At 40.0% G+C, this 21,273-nt stretch overlaps 1 protein-coding gene across 1 annotated transcript in view; it reads left to right on the top strand.

Annotated features, from left to right (window-relative positions):
- Positions 1-1,990: 1,990 nt before the first annotated feature.
- LOC136836404 (piggyBac transposable element-derived protein 4-like) overlaps positions 1,991-21,273 on the top strand; it is a 155,031-nt gene continuing 135,748 nt past the window's right edge. The window contains exon 1 of the mRNA XM_067100611.1: positions 1,991-2,151. Within this exon, the coding sequence (XP_066956712.1) occupies positions 1,991-2,151 (161 nt within the window). The remainder of the gene's footprint in view (positions 2,152-21,273) is intronic.

Genomic DNA, 21,273 nt, shown 5'->3' with positions numbered 1-21,273 from the left:
ATGATTTGACGTACTTCCGATAAATAAGAACTAGATATTTCCAGAGGCCCGATTAACTCGCAGTGAATTCAGAAATCGAAATTAAATGTAGGAAAACTTAAAAGTCGCTGCATGAAAATAAAATCAGCCATTTGATCGTTCTGACGTTTCCCTTCTATAAAAGCGTCATTCTCAGTTATATGATAGGAAATAAAAAAAAAAGTATCATGTTTCAGACGAGAGAGAGAGAGAGAGAGAGAGAGAGAGAGAGAGAGAGAGAGAGAGAGAGAGAGACCCAACTTGCAAGCGTTAAGAGGGCCTAATCACACTGAAAATTATTTTTATAACAAAAGGCTTAAAACGACTATTTTGTCATTGAACCGGTACCCTATAACGAACACATGAAAAATCTAAATTGGGTTAGGTTTGTGTATTTCATGTTAAATCCAGAGAAAGCACATGCACTATGTCGCCAACGCTCCTTCATATATAAAAAAAGAAAAAATCTGTCCATTAGCCTCCTTAGGAACTCTTTCATACTTCACTTGCAGGAGTACAAACACACCATTCATTACCGACAGGAAGAGGCTGGGACGAGGAAGGTTGCGGTAAAAGTTGATTAAGCAAAGTCACCGAAATGGGTCATCATCAAAACAAAGGAAGACCCACCCAAGGAAGAGTTTTGGGGAAGGGGTCCCTGGGTGTCGGGGTAAGGCGTTGGAGAGAGAGAGAGAGAGAGAGAGAGAGAGAGAGAGAGAGAGAGAGAGAGAGAGAGAGAGAGAGGTCGTAGCTGTCGTTATTGAACTCATGCCAGTCGTTGCCTCATATCGCTCAGTAACCGTCTCACTGCCCACCAAGGCCCCCTCCCCCTCCAAACCAACCTCCTCCTCTCGCCCCCTGCCTCTTCTGTAGGTCATCATCCTTCAAGGATGACTTTCGTACCACGGAGGACGACTCATCTTACGCCAGCCAGCATACTTGTGTTACTAATACTCTGTCTCTCTCTCTCCCCAGGAGGCAGGCTTCGCAAACTGCCATTCATATTTTCTCTTCTAAGAAAGGAAAGGAAAAGCGATACACGTCATAAGGCTTCTTTATTTTCTTCCCCCCTGAGGATGTCGCTCAATTGTTCCCAGGACGTTGGTATTTTTAGCGGCCACTCACCACAGTGCAAGTGTCTTACAAAAACTTCGATTCAGGAGTTTCGAAGGAAAACAGCGGGAATGCGATGCACTTTTCGCTTCATCGGATCATTTTAACTGTTGCCAAAACATGTAACATAAAATGTAGAGATACTAAATAAGGAAATAAGTCCTTTCACGAACACTGAGCGGTCGAAATGACAATTTTCGAAGCCTCTATTCACAACGGAAAAGGTTGTATTTCAGCGAATGTGTCAGGGAAGAACAATTAAAAAAACCGAAAATGAAGAGACAACAAACAAGAGAATAAACCGAAGGAAAGAAAGAAACGAAAAGAAAAAAAAGTTTAAAACCCCTTCTACTTCTTTCTCCTTGGCCGCTGATCCTGCCAACACTCAACGGCCGCCATATGGCAGGCGGCAGGGCGGATACCGGTTAAGTTGCAGCCTTCTTCTTCTCTCTCTCTCTCTCTCTCTCTCTCTCTCTCTCTCTCTCTTCCTCCTCATTTTCTCTCTACTTTTTTCATTCCTTTTCTTTTTTTTTTTTTGAACTCCATGCATCGGACACGATGGTCACGCGTCTGCTGCAATACGTGACGAAGGGGACATTTAAACGACAAAGTCAACTGATCAGTTGATCAGTCTCCGTGGAAAAGGTTTTGACCGTTATTGAAGGAAAAGCAGGAGAGAGAGAGAGAGAGAGAGAGAGAGAGAGAGAAATTGGAAAGCAAAATAAATGAAGTGTCATGTTGAGGTTGTTTGCCCCTGGCATGCGTAAGGGCTAATCTAAACTGTATTGCCGCCGCCTCCATCCCCTCCTCAACCTCTCCACCCCCTCAACCTCGCCGCCCACTCCCCTGACGCCCAAGAATGAATGGCGAGCTTAGCATCGCGGCTGGGGAGATTGCACAGGAAGAAGCCAAGGGACGTGCTGGAGGTTCACGAGGAGGAGGAGGAGGAGGAGGAGGAGGAGGAGGAGGAGGAGGAGGGGAGGAGGAGGAGGAGGAGGAGCTAAATCGAGGAGTAGAAGAGTGAGAGGATGTACCGAAGGAGTTCGAACAGGAAATAAAAAAAAAGTGGCAAACCACATAACTACGATGATCATTGCTACGTCATCAATAGGTTTTAAGGCGGTGGAAAAAAATTTTATTTCAAGGACAGAAAAGATTACGGGATTATATTTTCTCAAAATACTGACATATGATCAATACTCCCTCTCGACTTAAAAAGCCAGATATGTATAACTACCAAAGACGAATAATGAGTTCAATGGAAACTGCTACATGAGAAAATCCTATGGATTTCGAAGTACGTTCAAATAAAGGAAAAATAAATAAATTACTGGGTAACCTCCATTCCTTCTCCAAATACCGATAATGTCACAAGAAACTGGAGGACAAAATGCGGCAAGAGACGAATAATAATCCGGTACTGGAGGGAAGACCTAGCAGAAGAAGGAAGCAAGGGCTATCATTTAGTAATTGAGGAAAGGAGTGAGAAGAGCTGAAGGGGAGAAGGCGTGAGAAACTCTCTCTCTCTCTCTCTCTCTCTCTCTCTCTCTCTCTCTCTCTCTCTCTCTCTCTCTCAAGACGAAAAGCAGGGAGAAATTACAACGAAAAAAAATTAAGGAAATATTCTTCAAAATCCAGAAAAAAAAAATGCAAAATATTAACTAAAAAAATAGTACTAGCCATATTTACCAATTTAAAACTGGGCGGAACGAAACACATAAAGGAAAATCGACCGAAGAAATAGACCAAATAAGGAAGCTAATGGTACTGGGAAAATTTCCAGTGTCGAATCTTTCTCTTCGATATGCCGAAATTATTCATGATCGAATAAAGACAGGAATAAGAATAGGAGCAATGACAATATAACGCTATGCTGATTTTGGAATAATAATAATAATAATAATAATAATAATAATAATAATAATAATAATAATATAAAAGGCAGTGTGATTCTCCGTCCACAGACAATCCAATCGACAAAAGGAAATAGCTGCGATAATATAGTAACTATTACATCAATGATAACGATAACCTTAACAGACGTCATCAATCAGATGAATACCTATGAATAACTACCATAAATATAAAAAAAAATTCAAGGAAGAAGTAACACAGTGAAACTGACTGAGAAACATTACCCTAATTAACACTGAGTACCTTTCAAGAACTCACGCCATACGTTCTTTTATATTACCTCGATCAAGGTCTAAAGAATATTCTTTAGAGTATTCTTTAGACCTTAATCCTGACAGATTTCAGTAGCGATCTCCGACATGGATTCAACAAGCAATATTAAAACTTTCTTTCGGTATGAAGCACAGCAGACTCTCTGGAATAAATCCTTATAAAATTCTCTTATACGTTAATACACGTTAATGGCAGTCTCTTCCAGAAAACTCACAAAATCCTGTAATAACTGAAATGTGATCGTACGGATATTCTTCGTCACTCATCCCCACACTGGAGATCAGTCACTCCCAGAATGATCGACATTGCCATGAGACTGTATTATTTGGTACATGTACAACCTCATCCATATTTAATCCAGTTTTTAAATTTACCATTTCATTACCATCTGTTCTCCTGGCGCGCGTTAACCTGAAACCTTTTTATCCTTTTGCGTAGTTCTTCATTGGAGGGTTGGGTAGAGCTCTCGGCTAGCACGCTGTTGGCCCAGCATTCGACTCTCCGACCGGTCAATGAAGAATTAGAGGAATTTATTTCTGGTGATAGAAATTCATTTCTCGTCATAATGTGGTTCGGATTCCACAATAAGCTGTAGGTCCCGTTGCTAGGTAACCAGTTGGTTCTTAGCCGCGTAAGATAAATCTAATCCTTCGGGCCAGCCCTAGAAGAGCTGTTAATCAGCTCAGTGGTCTGGTTAAACTAAGATATACTTAATTTATCCTTTTGCGTCCATGTCACTGAAAGCAAAAGTTTCCTTGCTGGCAAAACAACTGTCTATGACTTTCACTTGTCAGTTCAAAACTGCGACCAGTATTCCAATGAAGTGACATGAATAATGTCCTTAGGTGAACCTCTACCTCTCAGTCAGGTATGTGACTGCATCGATCTCCTACCATGCCCAGGGCTCCTTAAGACCGTAAGAAAGTTCCCGGCTAGCTCTTAATGCAACCTAGGCAATACTTAAGTCCTAAGATTCAAAATCCTCGTGGCTTCAGAGCTCAATGCGAATCATGGCTTCAACAAACCTTAATGGAAGTTTCTTAGTCTCGGTAAACAAATTAAAAGAAACGAAATACGCACACATAAATACATGCATGTGTTCGTATGTATGTATGTATATATATATATATATATATATATATATATATATATATATATATATATATATATATATATATATATATATGTGTGTGTATATATATGTGTGTGTGTGTGTGTGTGTGTGTGTGTGTGAGAGAGAGAGAGAGAGAGAGAGAGAGAGAGAGAGAGAGAGAGAGAGAGAGGAAGTGTTGTGGTCAGCGTAAACACGAACGCTGCCAACATCCATGGGGGAGGAAATAAAAAAAAAAAAGAAATAATCGCTAAGGAAGATTAGCACAAGAAACGAAGAGAGGAAAGCGAGGACAAACCATAAGATTCCTAGGAACAGTCTTAAACAAGTAAAAAATGAGCCGACGTTTCTTCCGGGCAATCGTGTTTTCTGTACAATGTGTAATCAAGGCTACCCAAGATAGATCTATCGGTGGTGTCGATATACTTTCAGCCACGGGTCGGTGGTGGACTGTCCTATAGAGATGCCAGATGCACGATTATGGCTAACTTGAACCTTAAATAAAATAAAAACTACTCAGGCTAGGGGGCTGCAATTTGGTATGCTTGATGACTGGAGGGTGGATGATCAAAATACCAAATTGCAGCCTTCTAGCCTCAGTAGTTTTTAAGATCTGAGGGCGGACAGAAAAAGTGCGGACGGACAGACAAAGCCATCTCAATAGTTCTCTTTTACAGAACACTAAATATCAAGGCAGTTAATATCTAGATCTGATTGTGTACTGATTAAATGGCATTTGTCGCTGAACGGTTACCTCTAACCATAGTAATTTTCTTGCACGTAATTGTCAATTTGCTTCATTACATTAATAGCACTGAAACCATAAGAGATGTATGATAACTGCAGTCCAACTCCCTCTCTCTCTTTTCTCTCTCTCTCTCTCTCGGGTGGTCCGGCTAAAATTCCACTTTAAGGAGCCGCTCTTCAATGTTGAAAAGGAGAAGGGAGATAATTCATTAATTACCTTCAGCCATAAATCATGGCTGTAGACGAGCAAAACATCATCAGTGTCCTCGCCCTTGAGAACAAACCGGCCATTGAAGAGGGCATCGTCAAGCAATCCAAGCACAAAACTGAAATTCTTTGGCCCTATTTACCGAGAAGAAGGACCGCTTCAACACTTCAAAAACAGACCTCTGCTTATGATGCAGACGGGTTCCGCGGGGCGTTGCCGTCGAGCCAAGATGCAATGCATTGCTACCCTAATACTGTTCTCCTTGCGTTTTTATGCATTTTTATCTATTCATTAATTTATTTTTTTTTTTTTAATAAGTGGTATCTCTTCTTTCTGTATTTCCCTTTACCTCCTCTTACTTCTTCCTAATGAACACCATAATATTCTTTGGAGGCTTGAATTTCAAGTCAGTGGCCCCTTTGGTGGGCTTCTTCCACATCAATAGGGATCATCTTCGGAATAATAATAATAATAATAATGATGATTTCGTAAGTGCTCCTGTTGTTGCAATTTGTTCTAACTTGGGACACATCGGGTTCCTCTTTCATTATTGAAATGTGTTCGGTACTAGATGTTTTATAGTCCTTTCTATTGCTGCTCTTGTATCCTTGCTCTAACTGGAGGCATTTAGACTGTTCAAGTAAAAAGGCCTTCAGTATAGTTCTGTTAATTATTTTAAATTGGCTCTATTTTAGAACACTCAAACTTGTGTGTGTTGTCATTCATTTATCCTTGAATATTAAGAGATCATTGTAACGTTGCTTTTAGTCCTAGTTCAGTGTCGAAACGTCGGATATTTACAAAGCTTTCTTCTTATCCAAGTATATATCAATTATATATCAGAGTGACCTCCTTCTAAGCACAGGTAATCTACAACAAATAAAATACCAGCGACAAAACGTTCAAGGTAAACATTCTCGATTTCATGGAATAAAGAATCGACAACAGATGTCTGGACTTACTGAAGGGGTGAAAATTAATTTTGCTTTTAGACCACTAACCCAAATCGAATGACTTTCGCGACCTCCATCAAAGCAGTTTGGTCTGCCCGATCTTTGCTCCTTTGCTATCTTTCAGTTTTCTCTTTCCCTTTCCACTATTGGTGTCTCATTACTACTTCAAAACCCGGCGTTGTAATTTCGCTGAATGAACCTGCAACCGGAAGGCAGCCGCAAGACACTCATCCTTTTAGAAAAAGTTATTAATTTCTCTTGTCCTCCTTGTTAAAACTTTTTATTTGGTCACTATCTGTCCTTCGCCCCAAGTTGGAAATTAAAATAACTTTTTCCTGTATCAGTAACGAAAATGACTTTTATGTTGTGAGCCAAAATGTAACTAGAAGATTATACAGATTAATTCTTTTCGTTATTCTCAGTTCTGTTTTCAACTTTCGTCATGCGGATACTTTGGTAACGATGAAACTAATAAATAAAGTTGTCAGATATAAAAACTTTATTGGTTATCACTATCAGGAGGGATGGTCGTCCAGCTATCAAGACGAATACACTTCCTTTTGTACTGCAGAAGAGAGAGAGAGAGAGAGAGAGAGAGAGAGAGAGAGAGAGAGAGGAACACAATCCCCCACTAGGGTCCGTTGTCAAACCACCGCCATTTCATGACGAGGAAGAACGAGCAAATTTTCGCAGCTCCTCAGGGAGAGACAAATCTTGAGAGGTTTCTTCAATTTACAAAAGCTTCCTCTTCAACATAAATAACCTTTTCAATGAGATCAGATGCATGGTTGTAGTACGAGGGATTTCTGTTGTGAGATTAAAATTCATTATTATAATATTATGGTTCTGGTTTATACAGATACTTCATCACTACTACTATCATTATCACTACTTTGTCCATACCATAAAAAATGAAGGTATTGTATTAGAGGGTCGAAAAGACCGAACCTTGGGACAGTAAGTACGGTCTTGGAGCTTTGACCAACAGAGCCTCAATCTGCATACTTACGTAAGTGCAATGGTGAGAATTCATTAACAATGATTTTCATTGCCAGTACGCGATCAACTTGACAACATGCATACGCACTCCGTTTTATATAGTGGGATTATTATTATTATTATTATTATTATTATTATTATTATTATTTTCTGTAAAAGAAAACTATTGAGATGGTTATTTGTCTGTCAGTCCGCACATTTTCTGTCCGCCCCCAGATCTTAAAAACTGCTAAGGCTAGAGGGCTGCAAATTGGTATGTTGATCATCCACCCTCCATTCATCAAACATACCAAATTGCAACCCTCTAGCATCAGTAGTTCTTATTTTATTTAAGGTTAAAGGTTAGCCGTGGATCGTTCGTATGGCAGCGCTTTCCATAGGCGGCTTTCGCACACCTTTGTACTAGACCGCATCTGGGGAGCGAATGAGTGTTGGCCGGTCGTACCTGATAGTATTATACAGCATTATACGTTGTACAGAAAGCTCGATTGCGCCGAAGAAACTTAGGCCCATTTTTTCCTTGTTATTATTATCTACACTTTGACCCCTATTAGCTTCTATATCATTCTAACAGGAGGAAAAAAATTATAAATTACATACGGTCCAGCAAAATCTGATTTCTCTCTCTCCAACACTGTAAACGCTATGAACATTTTGAATATTGAAAAATACCAACTCTGCCAAAAAAGCTGATTACAATACATACATGTTTATATATATATATATATATATATATATATATATATATATATATAACCAAATATATATCAAATAACATGATAGATATAGTTATTATCATTTATATACACTTCTTTGTGTGCCTAGAAATTTTTGAATAATCCAAACTTAAGACATGAGAAGGGCATAATTTCCAAGTTCTTTGTTCTAGAAATTTTTGCGTAATCCAAACTTAGGACAAGAAGGGCAAAGTCCAAGAGCTTCATGAGAGAGAGAGAGAGAGAGAGAGAGAGAGAGAGAGAGAGACCTCTAGTCATAAACGTTTAGCAGCTTTTAGCTTGCAGGAAAAGAACGCGTTACATCTAAATTACCCTTCACTCTCCCCTACCCAACAAAGGACCATACGTAACAGGCCCTCTCACCCGGTTCATTATCGGGCGATTTATACCCAGTGCTACGCAGACTCAACTACTACGCACAATGCAGACAAGTTAACGCCCGGCCATCAAATCACATTCTAATTTCATATTCATATCCATATTTCATATTCGCCAGGGCGGGTTTCCTTTACGGAAATCTCCGTGGCTCAAGGTATCGTTCGCAACACAATGCATTCCTATATTCAAGGAGGCCCCAACGAGTTTGAAAACATGCAGCTTTATAGCACCATGAAACCCTCATGATGACTAATGCAACAGTCATGTGCATATGCACGAACAAACACACAGTCGCCCAACAAATGTTGCTTAGCTTTTGCCGCTGATCATCAGCCATCCTGTCAAAATGGATAGAAATGTTCATGAACAGAGAGGATAAAATATCTTTTCTTACCACTGACGCAATAAAATATTTTCCGTAATGAAAAGCCCATATAATAGTTCGCAATAAGCAAAACAAAAAAAAAACAAAAAATCTGCCAAAACCTTCATGTGGGGACGAAGAATGTGCATCAACCAGCAATTCAAGAAAACAAAATTTATTTCTTAACTACTAGTTGGCAATACAGAAAAATCCAATAACACAACTGTGTAATAACGAGGAAATTTCATTGATTTCCAACAGCCAACTTACAAGACAGAGCCAACCCCACCAAAGAACGTAATCCTCGGATTTTAAACATGGCGTCGGGCCCGTCTTGGGCATGGAGGCGGGAGAGCAGGAAGCAGAAGGGGTTGGGCCCAGCGTGGGTGTCAAACTCCACTGAATGACCTCCTGCAGGCTATGGCGACCGTTGGCACCAACGCGCATGTGGGCAGCGCTTTAATCAGTTAGAATTCTCTGCATTCCTTCGTCTCTTCTCATTACATTTTTATCTAACGCTAAATTCGCAGTTGCTACTCTCAGCTGATGTTTGTACCTTGCGTTCAGATAGGCTGCGCCTTCATTTTACTGAAGAAATTTTTTTTATTTATGCTAAACAATTTGGTAAACAAGGCAGATATTTTACACACACAGACACAGACACAAACACTATTTGTAACACTGTAAGCGTCTGAAACTTTTTCAGGAGCATTCACAGCGATTCTTTCAGGAGCGTTCACGGAACACTGTGACAAATGCCTATTCTTTCTTCTAGCGGCTAGCCGAATTAGGAGACGCTGTCAACTTCGGAAACGACAATGGAAACGATACCACGCCTGCACTCGCTGCACCTCGGCTAGTTGACCTGCGACATTCCACAAAGGAGAGACTAGGCGTGCATAAATGTTATCCTCAATCTCCTGCGGTAGTTCCAAAATCGATTCGGGGTGGGGAGATGGGGAGCCGACTGTGGTGGAGGTCTGGATGGAAAAGGGCTTGGGCTGGCAATCTCATCCAAAAAGACTTGTGAAGAAGGAAAAGGTTGAAATCTGTTGCCATTAGTTCTAATAAGAATGGGTGTATATGGTCACCCATGTCCTCCCTATGCCACAGGTTTCATGCTTTTAGCTCTAAAGATATTTCTCAGATCCTCTAAGAGAAAAGGATTCATTCCAATAAAAAACACATTAAAAATATAATAACCATCTTCTCTTTATACTGCATCTTCCTGGGGAAAAAAATTATAACCTAAATAAAAAAAACGTACACTTTTTTCATAAGCCGTACCTAAAGAAATCGTGAAGATGAAAATCATGAACTTATCAGCATTTCAAGGAAAAATCTTTGCCGTTTACTTCTGCATGAGGCTGGATTTTTCATTTTCTAATTAACTCTACTTACACTTTCAGCTACAGCACAAGCAACAATAGCAAACACACTTTTTGATACAAAAGCACACTCTTACACAAAAATATACAGAATATGCACAAAGGAGAGGAGTAATTATATATATATATATATATATATATATATATATATATATATATATATATATATATATATATATATATATATATATATATATATATATATTCTTCTATGGATGAGGTTACTAACCCCACGCCCCTTTTCTTAGCAGCAACTTACCCTTTCACAGCTGGGTTCACTTGGGCAAGTCATGTAGCTAAACCACGGGCCTAATTACTGAGAGTCAAATACTCTATCACTGTGCAAGAACACCCACTAGTATCATCGATAACTTCCCACTGTGGGAGTCAAAGGTTCCAATCTTGCTCGGTTCTTGACAGATTTTCACTGTAACGTGATCTTCCAGTCCTTGTAAGAATAGGGTAGGAGTAGGGTGTGTGTCTCACTTCTCTACCTAATGAGTCATCAGTGGCCATTGGTTTTTCTTACGCAGGTCTCACCTGAGGGGATTCGGACATGCGGCATGTGTTCGGTTTACGGGTGCATTTTGCACAGGTGCAATAACTGGTCCCTTGCCCTTGCGACCTTTAATAATATGTGTCTGAATCTACGTGTTTGTGTGATGAAGGGCGTCAATGCATCTGCAGGCCCATATCAGTCTGAATACCCAGCCATATAAAAAAAAATCTACATCTCAACTTCCAGCCAAAATTTCCATTTATCCAACAAATGCCCTTAATCTCGACAAACCCAGTTCCTTTCGGCAGAATTTCCTCATCCTCAACCCTTACCCTGAGACCATCAAGAAAAACATATCCAATTTTCACCCACCCAATTACAATGCAGAGAACCTCCAGATAGTCAACTCTTACCACTGAAATCCTGCAGACCCTCCACATACTCAAACATGATATCTAGAATCTCTACATACGCAATCCTTGCTTAGTTCTCCAATTAATAACACCAGTGCCTACTGCTGAGAAACACCATGGATCCAACCTCTATACCTAAAATCATGAAATACCAAATCCCTCAGGCCTTTCAGGCTAACAATCACATGGCAAACCCCAGTAATTAGGATATCCACAAAACCCCCTTACCCAGGGTTTCCTCTTATTGAACCACTATCCCACAATCTCTATTAAATCCCCTTTACTAGGATCTCCCCTTCCTAGACCCTAAGCAGATCTCCTCACAATCAGCTTCAATTTCTCGATTCTCTTCAAAATCACCAGCCTAATATCTTCACATACCCAACCTTACACACGGAATTCCAGCATAACTACACAGAATCTCAGCGCAATCAATCTCGCTACTTGGAATCTCAAGACGACTGAAAGCTAGCATCTGCAATTATGGAACGATATCAAGAATCTCCAGACACCCAAGCCCTAGCAGAGTCTCAGTCCTCCTGCCTTCGAATCACAACACTGCAAACAGCACCCCACATGTCTCGCCCTACCACGCCATCCCCATTCCAGAACCTCCACTGACCAACCTCTCTACCAAGGAGCTCGAACATGAAAGCACATCCTCGGCAAATAAAAAAGAAAAACTCTCCCCATCAAAGAGATGGTTTGCTTGCCCTCCTGAATGCACTTTCTCTGTGTGCTTTCTCTTCCCCACGCCTCTCTTTTGCCTTCTTTGAGACGGTTCGGTTGCATGCGCTGTTGCATTTTGTCGTTGGGGAGAAAGTCTATCCCTCTTCCATTCTTGCTTTCTCTAAAGACACGAGTTCTTTTTCCTTCCCTCTCGAAGTCCCAGGAAAGGGCTGGTCGGTCCGTCGGTCGGTTGCCCTGCCGGATGGCTGTCAATTTCCCTCTAGAAAAAGAATGAATGAGAACCGAAGACTGACCCCTTCCCCACCTCCCCCCAAAGCCCCTGTCCCTTTCCTCTCCCACACCCCTGGGCTTTTATAAAAAACCGGCAACTAGAGCACAAACACTGGGGGCCGTTTCCCCCCGGAGGGGAAAACGGTGAGTGGGGCAGCAAACTGCTTCCTTATTGTTGCACAGCAGAAACTGAAGCTGACCCGTAGAGAGAGAGAGAGAGAGAGAGAGAGAGAGAGAGAGAGAGAGAGAGAGAGAGTAGACTATCAACACGGTTTTACAAAAACAAAGAAAAAATACGGAAAGAGAAACCCATAATTGTAGACGCACAAATTGTCAAAATAAACTTTTGAGTCAATTATGGAAAAACACACACAAAAAATTATGAATTAAAAGAACACAATTAGACGGATGAAAAGGCCCTTATTAACAGCAAACCCAAGTGACTCCGTCGCCTACTTTATCAGGAGGTGTTGCTAAATTTGACCAAATATAATTTATATATTTATTTACACACAATGTATATATATAAGTATACATATACATACATGTATTCATCCAATACCAAAATGGTCCTGCGAGCGCTTCTTATATACATACACATATACATATATATATGTATGAGTGTGTATGTATATATACTCACAATCTTAATTCTACTGAAATTTTAAACCAAGAAACCCCGATCAAACAATAGCTTACACTGATATTCCTCTCTCTCTCTCTCTCTCTCTCTCTCTCTCTCTCTCTCTCTCTCTCTTCATCACAAACAGGCAAAGGAGAGCAAAGAGATTTGTCTCCTTCCCCTCTCAGGCGTCTCTTTGGTGTTGATAGTTCAAGTAATGCGATTCTCTGCTGCCAAGCACAAATGTGATACACTAGACAATTGAGCCAAATTTCTTCAGCAAATCTGTCCAGAACCTGTCTTGCAACGACGTTCCTCCCTGTACGATACTAACGGCTCCCACTTTACCTCCATTTCAATGACTCGGATAACCCGCTGTTTCCAGTAGCTGGCTGATCTGTAATACAATGGATCATGTTAACCGGTCACCGCCTGCAAACCTGCGGTATGAATCAAATGACGACTGCCTTTCACAGCAAAAGCAAATTCCTTCTGACAGTCGTTATTTGGAAGAATAGTTACCACTGGTAAGTCTGAGGCCGGAAAAACTCGCAGAAATCCTAGAAGGAACAGAGGAGCAATTTGACATAAGGTGACCCTTTTAAGAAGACCCGGACGTAACTGTTCTTTTATGCCATGCACTACAGGAGTGTGAAACTCACTGCCTTCCTTTGTGTTTCTGTAACCTTTAAGTCAACTATTTACGAGTCAGATTGGCCGCCAGTAAAGAAAGTCTGTCAATAAGAAAACAACATTATAACTTGCGTCTGCCAACTAAACAAACATCTCTAAACCCCATATTTACGTTACTGTAAAGAAAATACTAAAAATAAACAACACAACGAAAGTGCAATTTTGCAGTCGTCACTCGGGATACATTACACCCCACAGCTACCATTCAACGTGCATTATTTTAGATAACTCAAGACACTCACTGTTTTGTAACTATGAAAAGTAACAACCCACAGCTGGTTCTTTTCGTGTGAGTCAAAAGTAAACTTTTGTTTGTTCTCGCAATGAAAACAAAAAACATCACTCATCCCTCTCATTTCGCTCTGATAAGAGAATTTTCACATTCGAGCTACGAAATATATTTCTCGCAGAGTTAATACTACAAGTAGTAGTAATGTTAATGTCAGTAGTAATAGTAGTAGTAGTAGTAGTAGTAGTAATAATCATACAAAAGCAATAGCGATAAAAGCTGATATGACACTAGTTATACCCTCTTGCATAAAATATAAAGAACGGATCCATATCCTAGATGGATTGATTTCTTATTCGTTAATGCCAAATTTTTTCTCGAAAAATATGTGTTAGGACCGGTATACCTACGAAGCAATAACAAAAAGAACAAAAAAAAAATCGGATGCATAGTAGAATACCACCCGTCACTGCTTATGCCAATTTAATCCATCGGACTATGGAAATAACCCTCTTAAAATACGTAAAATCTATTTACAACTCCTTTAGAGATAAATTCCTCAAATACATTCATTCTAAAATCAACAATTATTTTACGGACTTTGCATGAAATTAACGAATGTAAAACGTCTCGTTTGTCAAAAGAGAAAAAATTAAAGAAATAAAGTCAGCTTCTCCGTTGTAACGCCTCTCTCTCTCTCTCTCTCTCTCTCTCTCTCTCTCTCTCTCTCTCTCTCTCTCTCCTTCATGTTGCTAACCGACGGACCGACTTGGTCGTGTGGGTGGCATCTGGAATGTGTGATGTGCGATAACGCACATACGCACGCGCGCGCGCACATAAAATGCGGATATGAAGGAAGACCAACAGAGAGAAGGAGGGAGAGAAACTGGAGGAGGAGGAGGAGAAGGAGAGGAAGAGGAAGTATGTAAATATTGTGAGCATAAACGGCGCATAACCTACAAGCTAATCAATATGGAGAAACACGATCAAATATAAAACAAGACAAACACAAAAAAAAAAAGAGAGGAAAAGAACGTAAACGAAGGGTATGAGAAGCAAATATAACGAGGACGAAGAACAGTTGTAAGACTGTATGAAAATGCATAATTCCTTGATTCGATAAATACGCACAAAATAAAGGCAGAGGTTAGGGGAACAAGGAAGAGGAAGAAGAGAGAGAAAAAAATAATAATTCAAGACTTGATCACAATAAAATTTCAAAGACTAAATTTCATGGCCTTTATAAAAAAAAAAAGTCTCTTTTGCTAGAAATATAAAAAATGCTAGCTCTTAAACGTATTACTCATTCTCTCTCTCTCTCTCTCTCTCTCTCTCTCTCTCTCTCTCTCTCTCTCTCTCTCTCTCTCGAGAATACACGTGAACAAACACAGGGAGACAATCATCTATTCTATACAATCATTGATGCACATTTAGTTAACTCATTCACTGAAATATTAGGAACTGGTAAAGCCTCCCTCGTTCAAAACAACAACGACAGTCTCTCAGAAGGAGCATTACACACATTAACAAACACAGAGACATATACAGTCATTCTCAGACGTGTCAGTAAGATAAGAAGGATAAACAAACTCCCAATAGCTCATAACAACTGCACTGTATATGCCCGACAGTCAGTGGCGCTCTGTTATTACTTACAATAAAGTAAATGAAGTTCCTGCCACGCACACACACACACGAAAGTGTTGAAGCCCTTGCTGAATCCTTACCGATCCGAGAAAATGATTCTCCCGATTAATTAGACGAACGAACAAATATGCGTCGCGCAGGGCCATCCGGATCCACCCCGCTAACGCACCTAAAAGGCGAGCACGCGCGCGCCCTCCTCCTCTGACACCCCTTTTATCTGCAACTCCCACAGTCATGACGTCACCCTTTAGCCAAGGTCATGGTACGGGCCATATCGCCTTACCCGTATGTCTGCCAGGCCTTAATGCAAGCAAGCAAGCAAGCAAAGCAAGAACAACGGAAACACTCTCTCTCTCTCTCTCTCTCTCTCTCTCTCTCTGCAGACACCAACAAGAAGCATGTGTTAAACACACACACACACACACACACACACACACACACAAGCTCACGCCATGCAACAGCTGGCGAGGGAGATCAAGGCAGCTAATTATGCAAGCAAGAATGAAAACAAAAACAAAAAAAGTGCTTTTTCATGTGCCTGAACGCTATGGTCTCGGGTCAACTGGTAGGACAACTTGAGCGTTTCTGCTCTCAAGCTAGAAACGTGGGTTGCTCAACGTCTTGATACTTGTGGCGGCACTGACCTTCAATGGTGATGCGAAAACCTACAGTAAAGGTCTTTCTGTTGTTTGTTATATATACTGTATATATATATATATATATATATATATATATATATATATATATATATATATATATATAGATATAGATATCTATATAGATATATGTATATATATATATATATATATATATATATATATATATATATATAGATGATGATTGTTATCACTTTTGTACGTGATTCATTTATCACACATTACCACAGGTGTAAAATAAGAGACGGGGTGTAGGTCCTGACCGGTTTCGACCTTATTTCCAAGCCACTGATGAAGGACCTTCGCCAATGGCTTGGAAATAAAGTCGAAACCGGTCTCTTATTTTTCACTTGTGGTAATGTGATATATATATATATATATATATATATATATATATATATATATATATTTATATATTTATGTATGCATATGTCTGTAAATGTATAATATATATATATATATATATATATATATATATATATATATATATATATATATATATATATATATATATATATATATATATATATATATATATATATATATATATATATATATAATCTATCTACATGCATAAATATATATATCGATATACAGATAAAAACATATATAAATATATGTGTAAGATATACATATAAAAATATATAAATATATATTATATGTATGTACGCAAATATACATACATACAGTACATACCCACATACTGTACAGTGACCTGCTCGGTGAAACTAAGCATCACTGCGTCTCGCTTCTATTGAAAGGAGTTACCGCCTATGAAATCCAAGACATAGCCGGGCCATCAGCCTCATGACCATATGCAAGGGTATGCAGCTAGACACACCAACCCCCTCCCCCCCTCAAAACAACAGCCTACAAACACTATCTGGGACCATTCAAACCGAAGGGAAAAACTTCACAAAAAAAAATTAAAAAAATGTATCAAGCTGAAATTAAAGGCACTCTAGATAAAAAGTTGAGGTTCGACGTTTAATAAAATATATATATAGCTTTTTGAAGATGAACATCAAGACGCTTTAGCAACGGAATTTTGAAAAAGATCTGCACTTCTTGGAACTGTATTTGAGAACGTGCCTACAATCAATAAAGACTGGATTAATACCAAGGATATAATACAATTTGCCTGGACAAAAGTACCGGGATATGAGAACAAGGCAGAAACCTCCGGTGTTGCATGAGACATGGGATAATATAATATAAAAAGACAGAAGCCAAAGTCACTTTCAGGGAAATTTCAGGGAAGAAGAACGCACAGCAGAACGAGCGAAGTACGGGTAGAGGTAAATTAAACGAGGCACAAGACGAGATAAGACAGAATATCTGGAAAAACAGGCGGATGATGCTGACACAGCCATGTATTCGGGGAGTGGTGGTTGGGTAGCCAGGAGAATGATTAATGAAGAGATTAGAATTTAGGTGAAAGCCCTAGCGCTGGGGCCTATGAGGTCATTCAGTAAGACGGTTTGAAAGCTGCATTATGAAACAACTGTTAAAGAGGGTGGAAAGTCAGATGGAAGAAAGAATATGAACGGAGGTACAGTAAAAGGCATGACGAGCATGGAGCCAGGGGCCGAAGGGACGCTGCAAACGCCCTTAAGCAATGCCTACAGCGCACCAAGAGAGGTGCACCGGCGACACTAGCCCCCTTCGGGGGAATTATTAATGAAAACATCCCGTGCGGAAAAGAAAACGCGGTGAATGGCTGTCAAAAGGGGGACGGGTAAATAGTAACATAAGAAGAAGGGGAAATAACAAGGTGTATAGAACATTTCTGTGAAGTCTTGGATAAGAGATATGGGTGGATATTTTGACTGCTGCGCCAGAGGCTGAAGACCTGAACACACAAATGAGTGTGTTGACGGTTTTCAGGTGGCTTGAGAATGGTGTGACAAGGTTACTGGAAAATCGAGGCATCAATATTCAGGAAGCGAAAGTGTAATGCAAGATGGGGATGAATGGTACATTGTGTTGAGGGAGATTTTGACTTGCCCTTGATGAGCCTAAATGTATGAAACACTTCACGTTGTGTATTCTTTGCACAGGAGATTTATCCTTAAGTATGAATATGGTAGTATATATATACATACATATATACTGTATATATCTAGAGGATGATGGACGAAAACCACACATCAATAGGCTGTCTTTTTTATTTTATAGCCAACGTTTCGTAATTATCAACCGAATTACATCTTCAGGGCTGTGCGTAAGAAGATATAAAAAAAAACAATTATAAGTACAGTCTTAGAATACATTTAAAACATTACAGTAAGAATGAAATAAATAAAAATAAAAACACAACCAACCTAGAGGTGAGACAGTAAGGAACTAAATGGAAAGAAACCACCACAGTAAGGAGTTAAGCTAAATACAACTGACCAGCGGATGTATGAGTATTTAAGGATGGTACAAATTGTTTTATAAATAACGACTCTAAGATTGTTAAATCTCGAGGGTTGGCAGTATGACCGATGTTACTAAAATCTTTGTTCCCAATGTAGGTTTTACATTGTTTTGAATGGTTCCTGATATTGGAGTGCTCTGGGTTCGAGATTCTGCTGCCTGTGCGGAAAATAGCTCCCGATGTGAATCAATGCGCACCTTATACATACATATATATACAGTATATATATATATATATATATATATAATATTATATATATTATATATATACACACCAGAAAAGTTGGAAGACCTAGACTACTTGGTTGAGAACAATCAGACGGGAGGCTGTGTCTCCAGCCCACCGTCTGACTGTTCTCATCCAAGTAGTCTAGGTCTTCCAACTTTTCTGGTGGCCAGGGGAGCCCATCTGACACTAGCAAGTACTATTACTATCCTTCCTGGCGTTGAGCGAAGATCACCTTCGAGCCACCTCCATCCACCTTCAATATCATATCTGGAAGGAACTTTCGTCATTTCCCTTATGGTATAATCTGTGACTCTGTTCCGACCTCTGACTCTTGATATTCTTCTTCAAAAATCATTCTTTAATCGACAAGATCTTTGAGATTTAGTTTCACTGTCATACGACGAATCATGACCACACCGAGTGTTTCAGCCCGCCTATCGGTCGATTTGCCATTTCAACCTTTATTAGATTCGATCTCAAGAGAACCTGAATTGGATATCATTGTTATTAAATAAAGCCTCATCCTCATTAAACTTTTCTCCATACAGCGTTATTTCGTCCCTCTGTGCATACTCTATTTTTATTGTTCATGTTTCCCTCAGAATCATCTTGGTCTCATCTCTTAGATATATGATACATTCTAATACCCGAGCTTTGTAAATCTGTGGTGTTTTGCATCACCTGCATATAGTCCAAATCCGTCACTCCGATGTAAATCTCGTCTTACATTACCAACTCCTTTTCACATTATAATATCTATGAGAAGGGTAAAGAGCAAAGTTGGCACAAGATTTCCCTGCTCCACCACACTACATATATTTAAAATGTAAATTTTCCTGACAAGACTTCAGAGATTCAATCACCATTAAACTGGCATCTGTTTCGCTCACTGAAATTTAATATACATATATATATATATATATATATATATATATATATATATATATATATATATATATATATATATATATACATATATATATAGTATATAATTTATAATTTATGAAAGAAACTGAATTTCATTAGCTATGAATTTTCACGCTCTACACTAAAGGAACAAATTAAGGCCACCGATTTCAAAATGGATTCACGCCGACAACAGGATCCGCTTGGAAAGTATTTATACCCAGAGGCCCCCTGGCAAGGGGCTCCCACAAAAAGATAGGGGTAGGAGAAGAAGAAGAAGGAAAAAATGTGAGCTTGGAGAGATTTCGCACAGTCTAACGAGCACGGAGGGGTTTTAAAATTCGCATGGGTGGGAGAGTAGGTGTAGGCCTATAATGAAATTGTTTCTCCCTTAGATACCCAGTTGGCGCCGTTTATCACGGATGGCCTAACTGGCATCGGGATCTGTCACCGGCTCCTCAGCCCTCCGCACTCATTCTAAACCCCCACCACCCCCACCCCATCACCTCCCCTCCCCTTACCCCTTCACCTCCCCTCCCTTTCCCTTCACTCCCCTCCATCCTCCACAACCGGGATCCTGCTTCACTCAGCCTCTTTCAGCGCATATTACGAAGACATAAAATGAATCTGTCGGCAGAGCATTTTCTTTGAGACGCTTGACACGAAGATAAAAAGGTCTCGCTTCGCTTTACGACGCTACTAACTCCCGTAGTTTTTCTAAGTAGCGATGTCTTCGAAAATAATTCTGATCCTCAGCAGCCATTAACATTTCTCAGCTTCTTTTATATCACTCAAGCCGGCTTAGAGCACAAACTGGTGCCATCTTCCCTGTTTACAAGATAATCGCAAAGATCTGAGAAGTTTATGTGTGTCCGCCATCTTGTAAAGAGGCACTTGAAGTCTAAGAATGCCTCCAGATTTATTCCTCATCTGGGCTGTATATAATTATGGAGTTATATTACACTGAGGGCATGGCGTTTTTTTCCAATAACCATAAACAACAATGTCAACAATAATCACAATAACGATAATAATAACCGGATGCTTTTCAAGTAACCAAACCTACGACAATGAATAACTCCGAAGGAATAGGGCAAATCAACATTTCTGAAGCATGCTGTATATTTTCATAGCCAAATCAAAAGTGTAAATTAAACAGAACGAAGTCAACGAGCCCTTCAGACGGCTCAGACGTCTTCAAAACCCTTTATCAGTACAGTCCCAGCGATATGACATTTCGTCGACAGGGCAAAGAGAGCCGAAAGGCGCTTCCAACAAAGCACTATACCAACACTAAAGCACGGTGCGAGACCGACAGTGACAGCGGAGCAGCAGTACCCATAACGAGGGAGAGCAAGACAAAGCCACAACAAAGAGAGAAATGTAGAGCATCCACGGCGAAAATTTCCCTTTCCCTGGGTTTCCCACGATTCCACCTTTTATTTGCAATCGAGCGCGAAAAAATAAAAGAACCGCCAACTCGGCGCGAGGCTGATAAACAGCAAGCAGTGACAGTCGCTTGTCTTTGTGATCCAAGAGGGTGGAAATTTCCCAATTTATCGTGAAAAGCAATGAGAGCGCCAACAGATGCTGCTGCTGCTGCTGCTGCTGCTGCTCCTGGCTTTATCAGAGGATGCACCCAATTGTGACATATTCTCTCTCCCCTCTTCGTGTTTATCGTCGGCGAAAAAACAAAAGAAAGGAAATGCGAAGCGACCCCGGCGTCAAGGTGGTGGTGGTGGTGGTGGTGGCGGTGACAGTCGCCTTCCCGACGAAGGGTCGAAGAATCCTTTCT

The sequence above is a fragment of the Macrobrachium rosenbergii genome, chromosome 4 (assembly GCF_040412425.1).
Source record: "Macrobrachium rosenbergii isolate ZJJX-2024 chromosome 4, ASM4041242v1, whole genome shotgun sequence".
In the NCBI taxonomy this organism is placed as follows: domain Eukaryota; kingdom Metazoa; phylum Arthropoda; class Malacostraca; order Decapoda; family Palaemonidae; genus Macrobrachium; species Macrobrachium rosenbergii.
The sequence above is the reverse complement of the archived record's forward strand: the minus strand, read 5'-3'. Positions and strand labels throughout refer to the sequence as shown.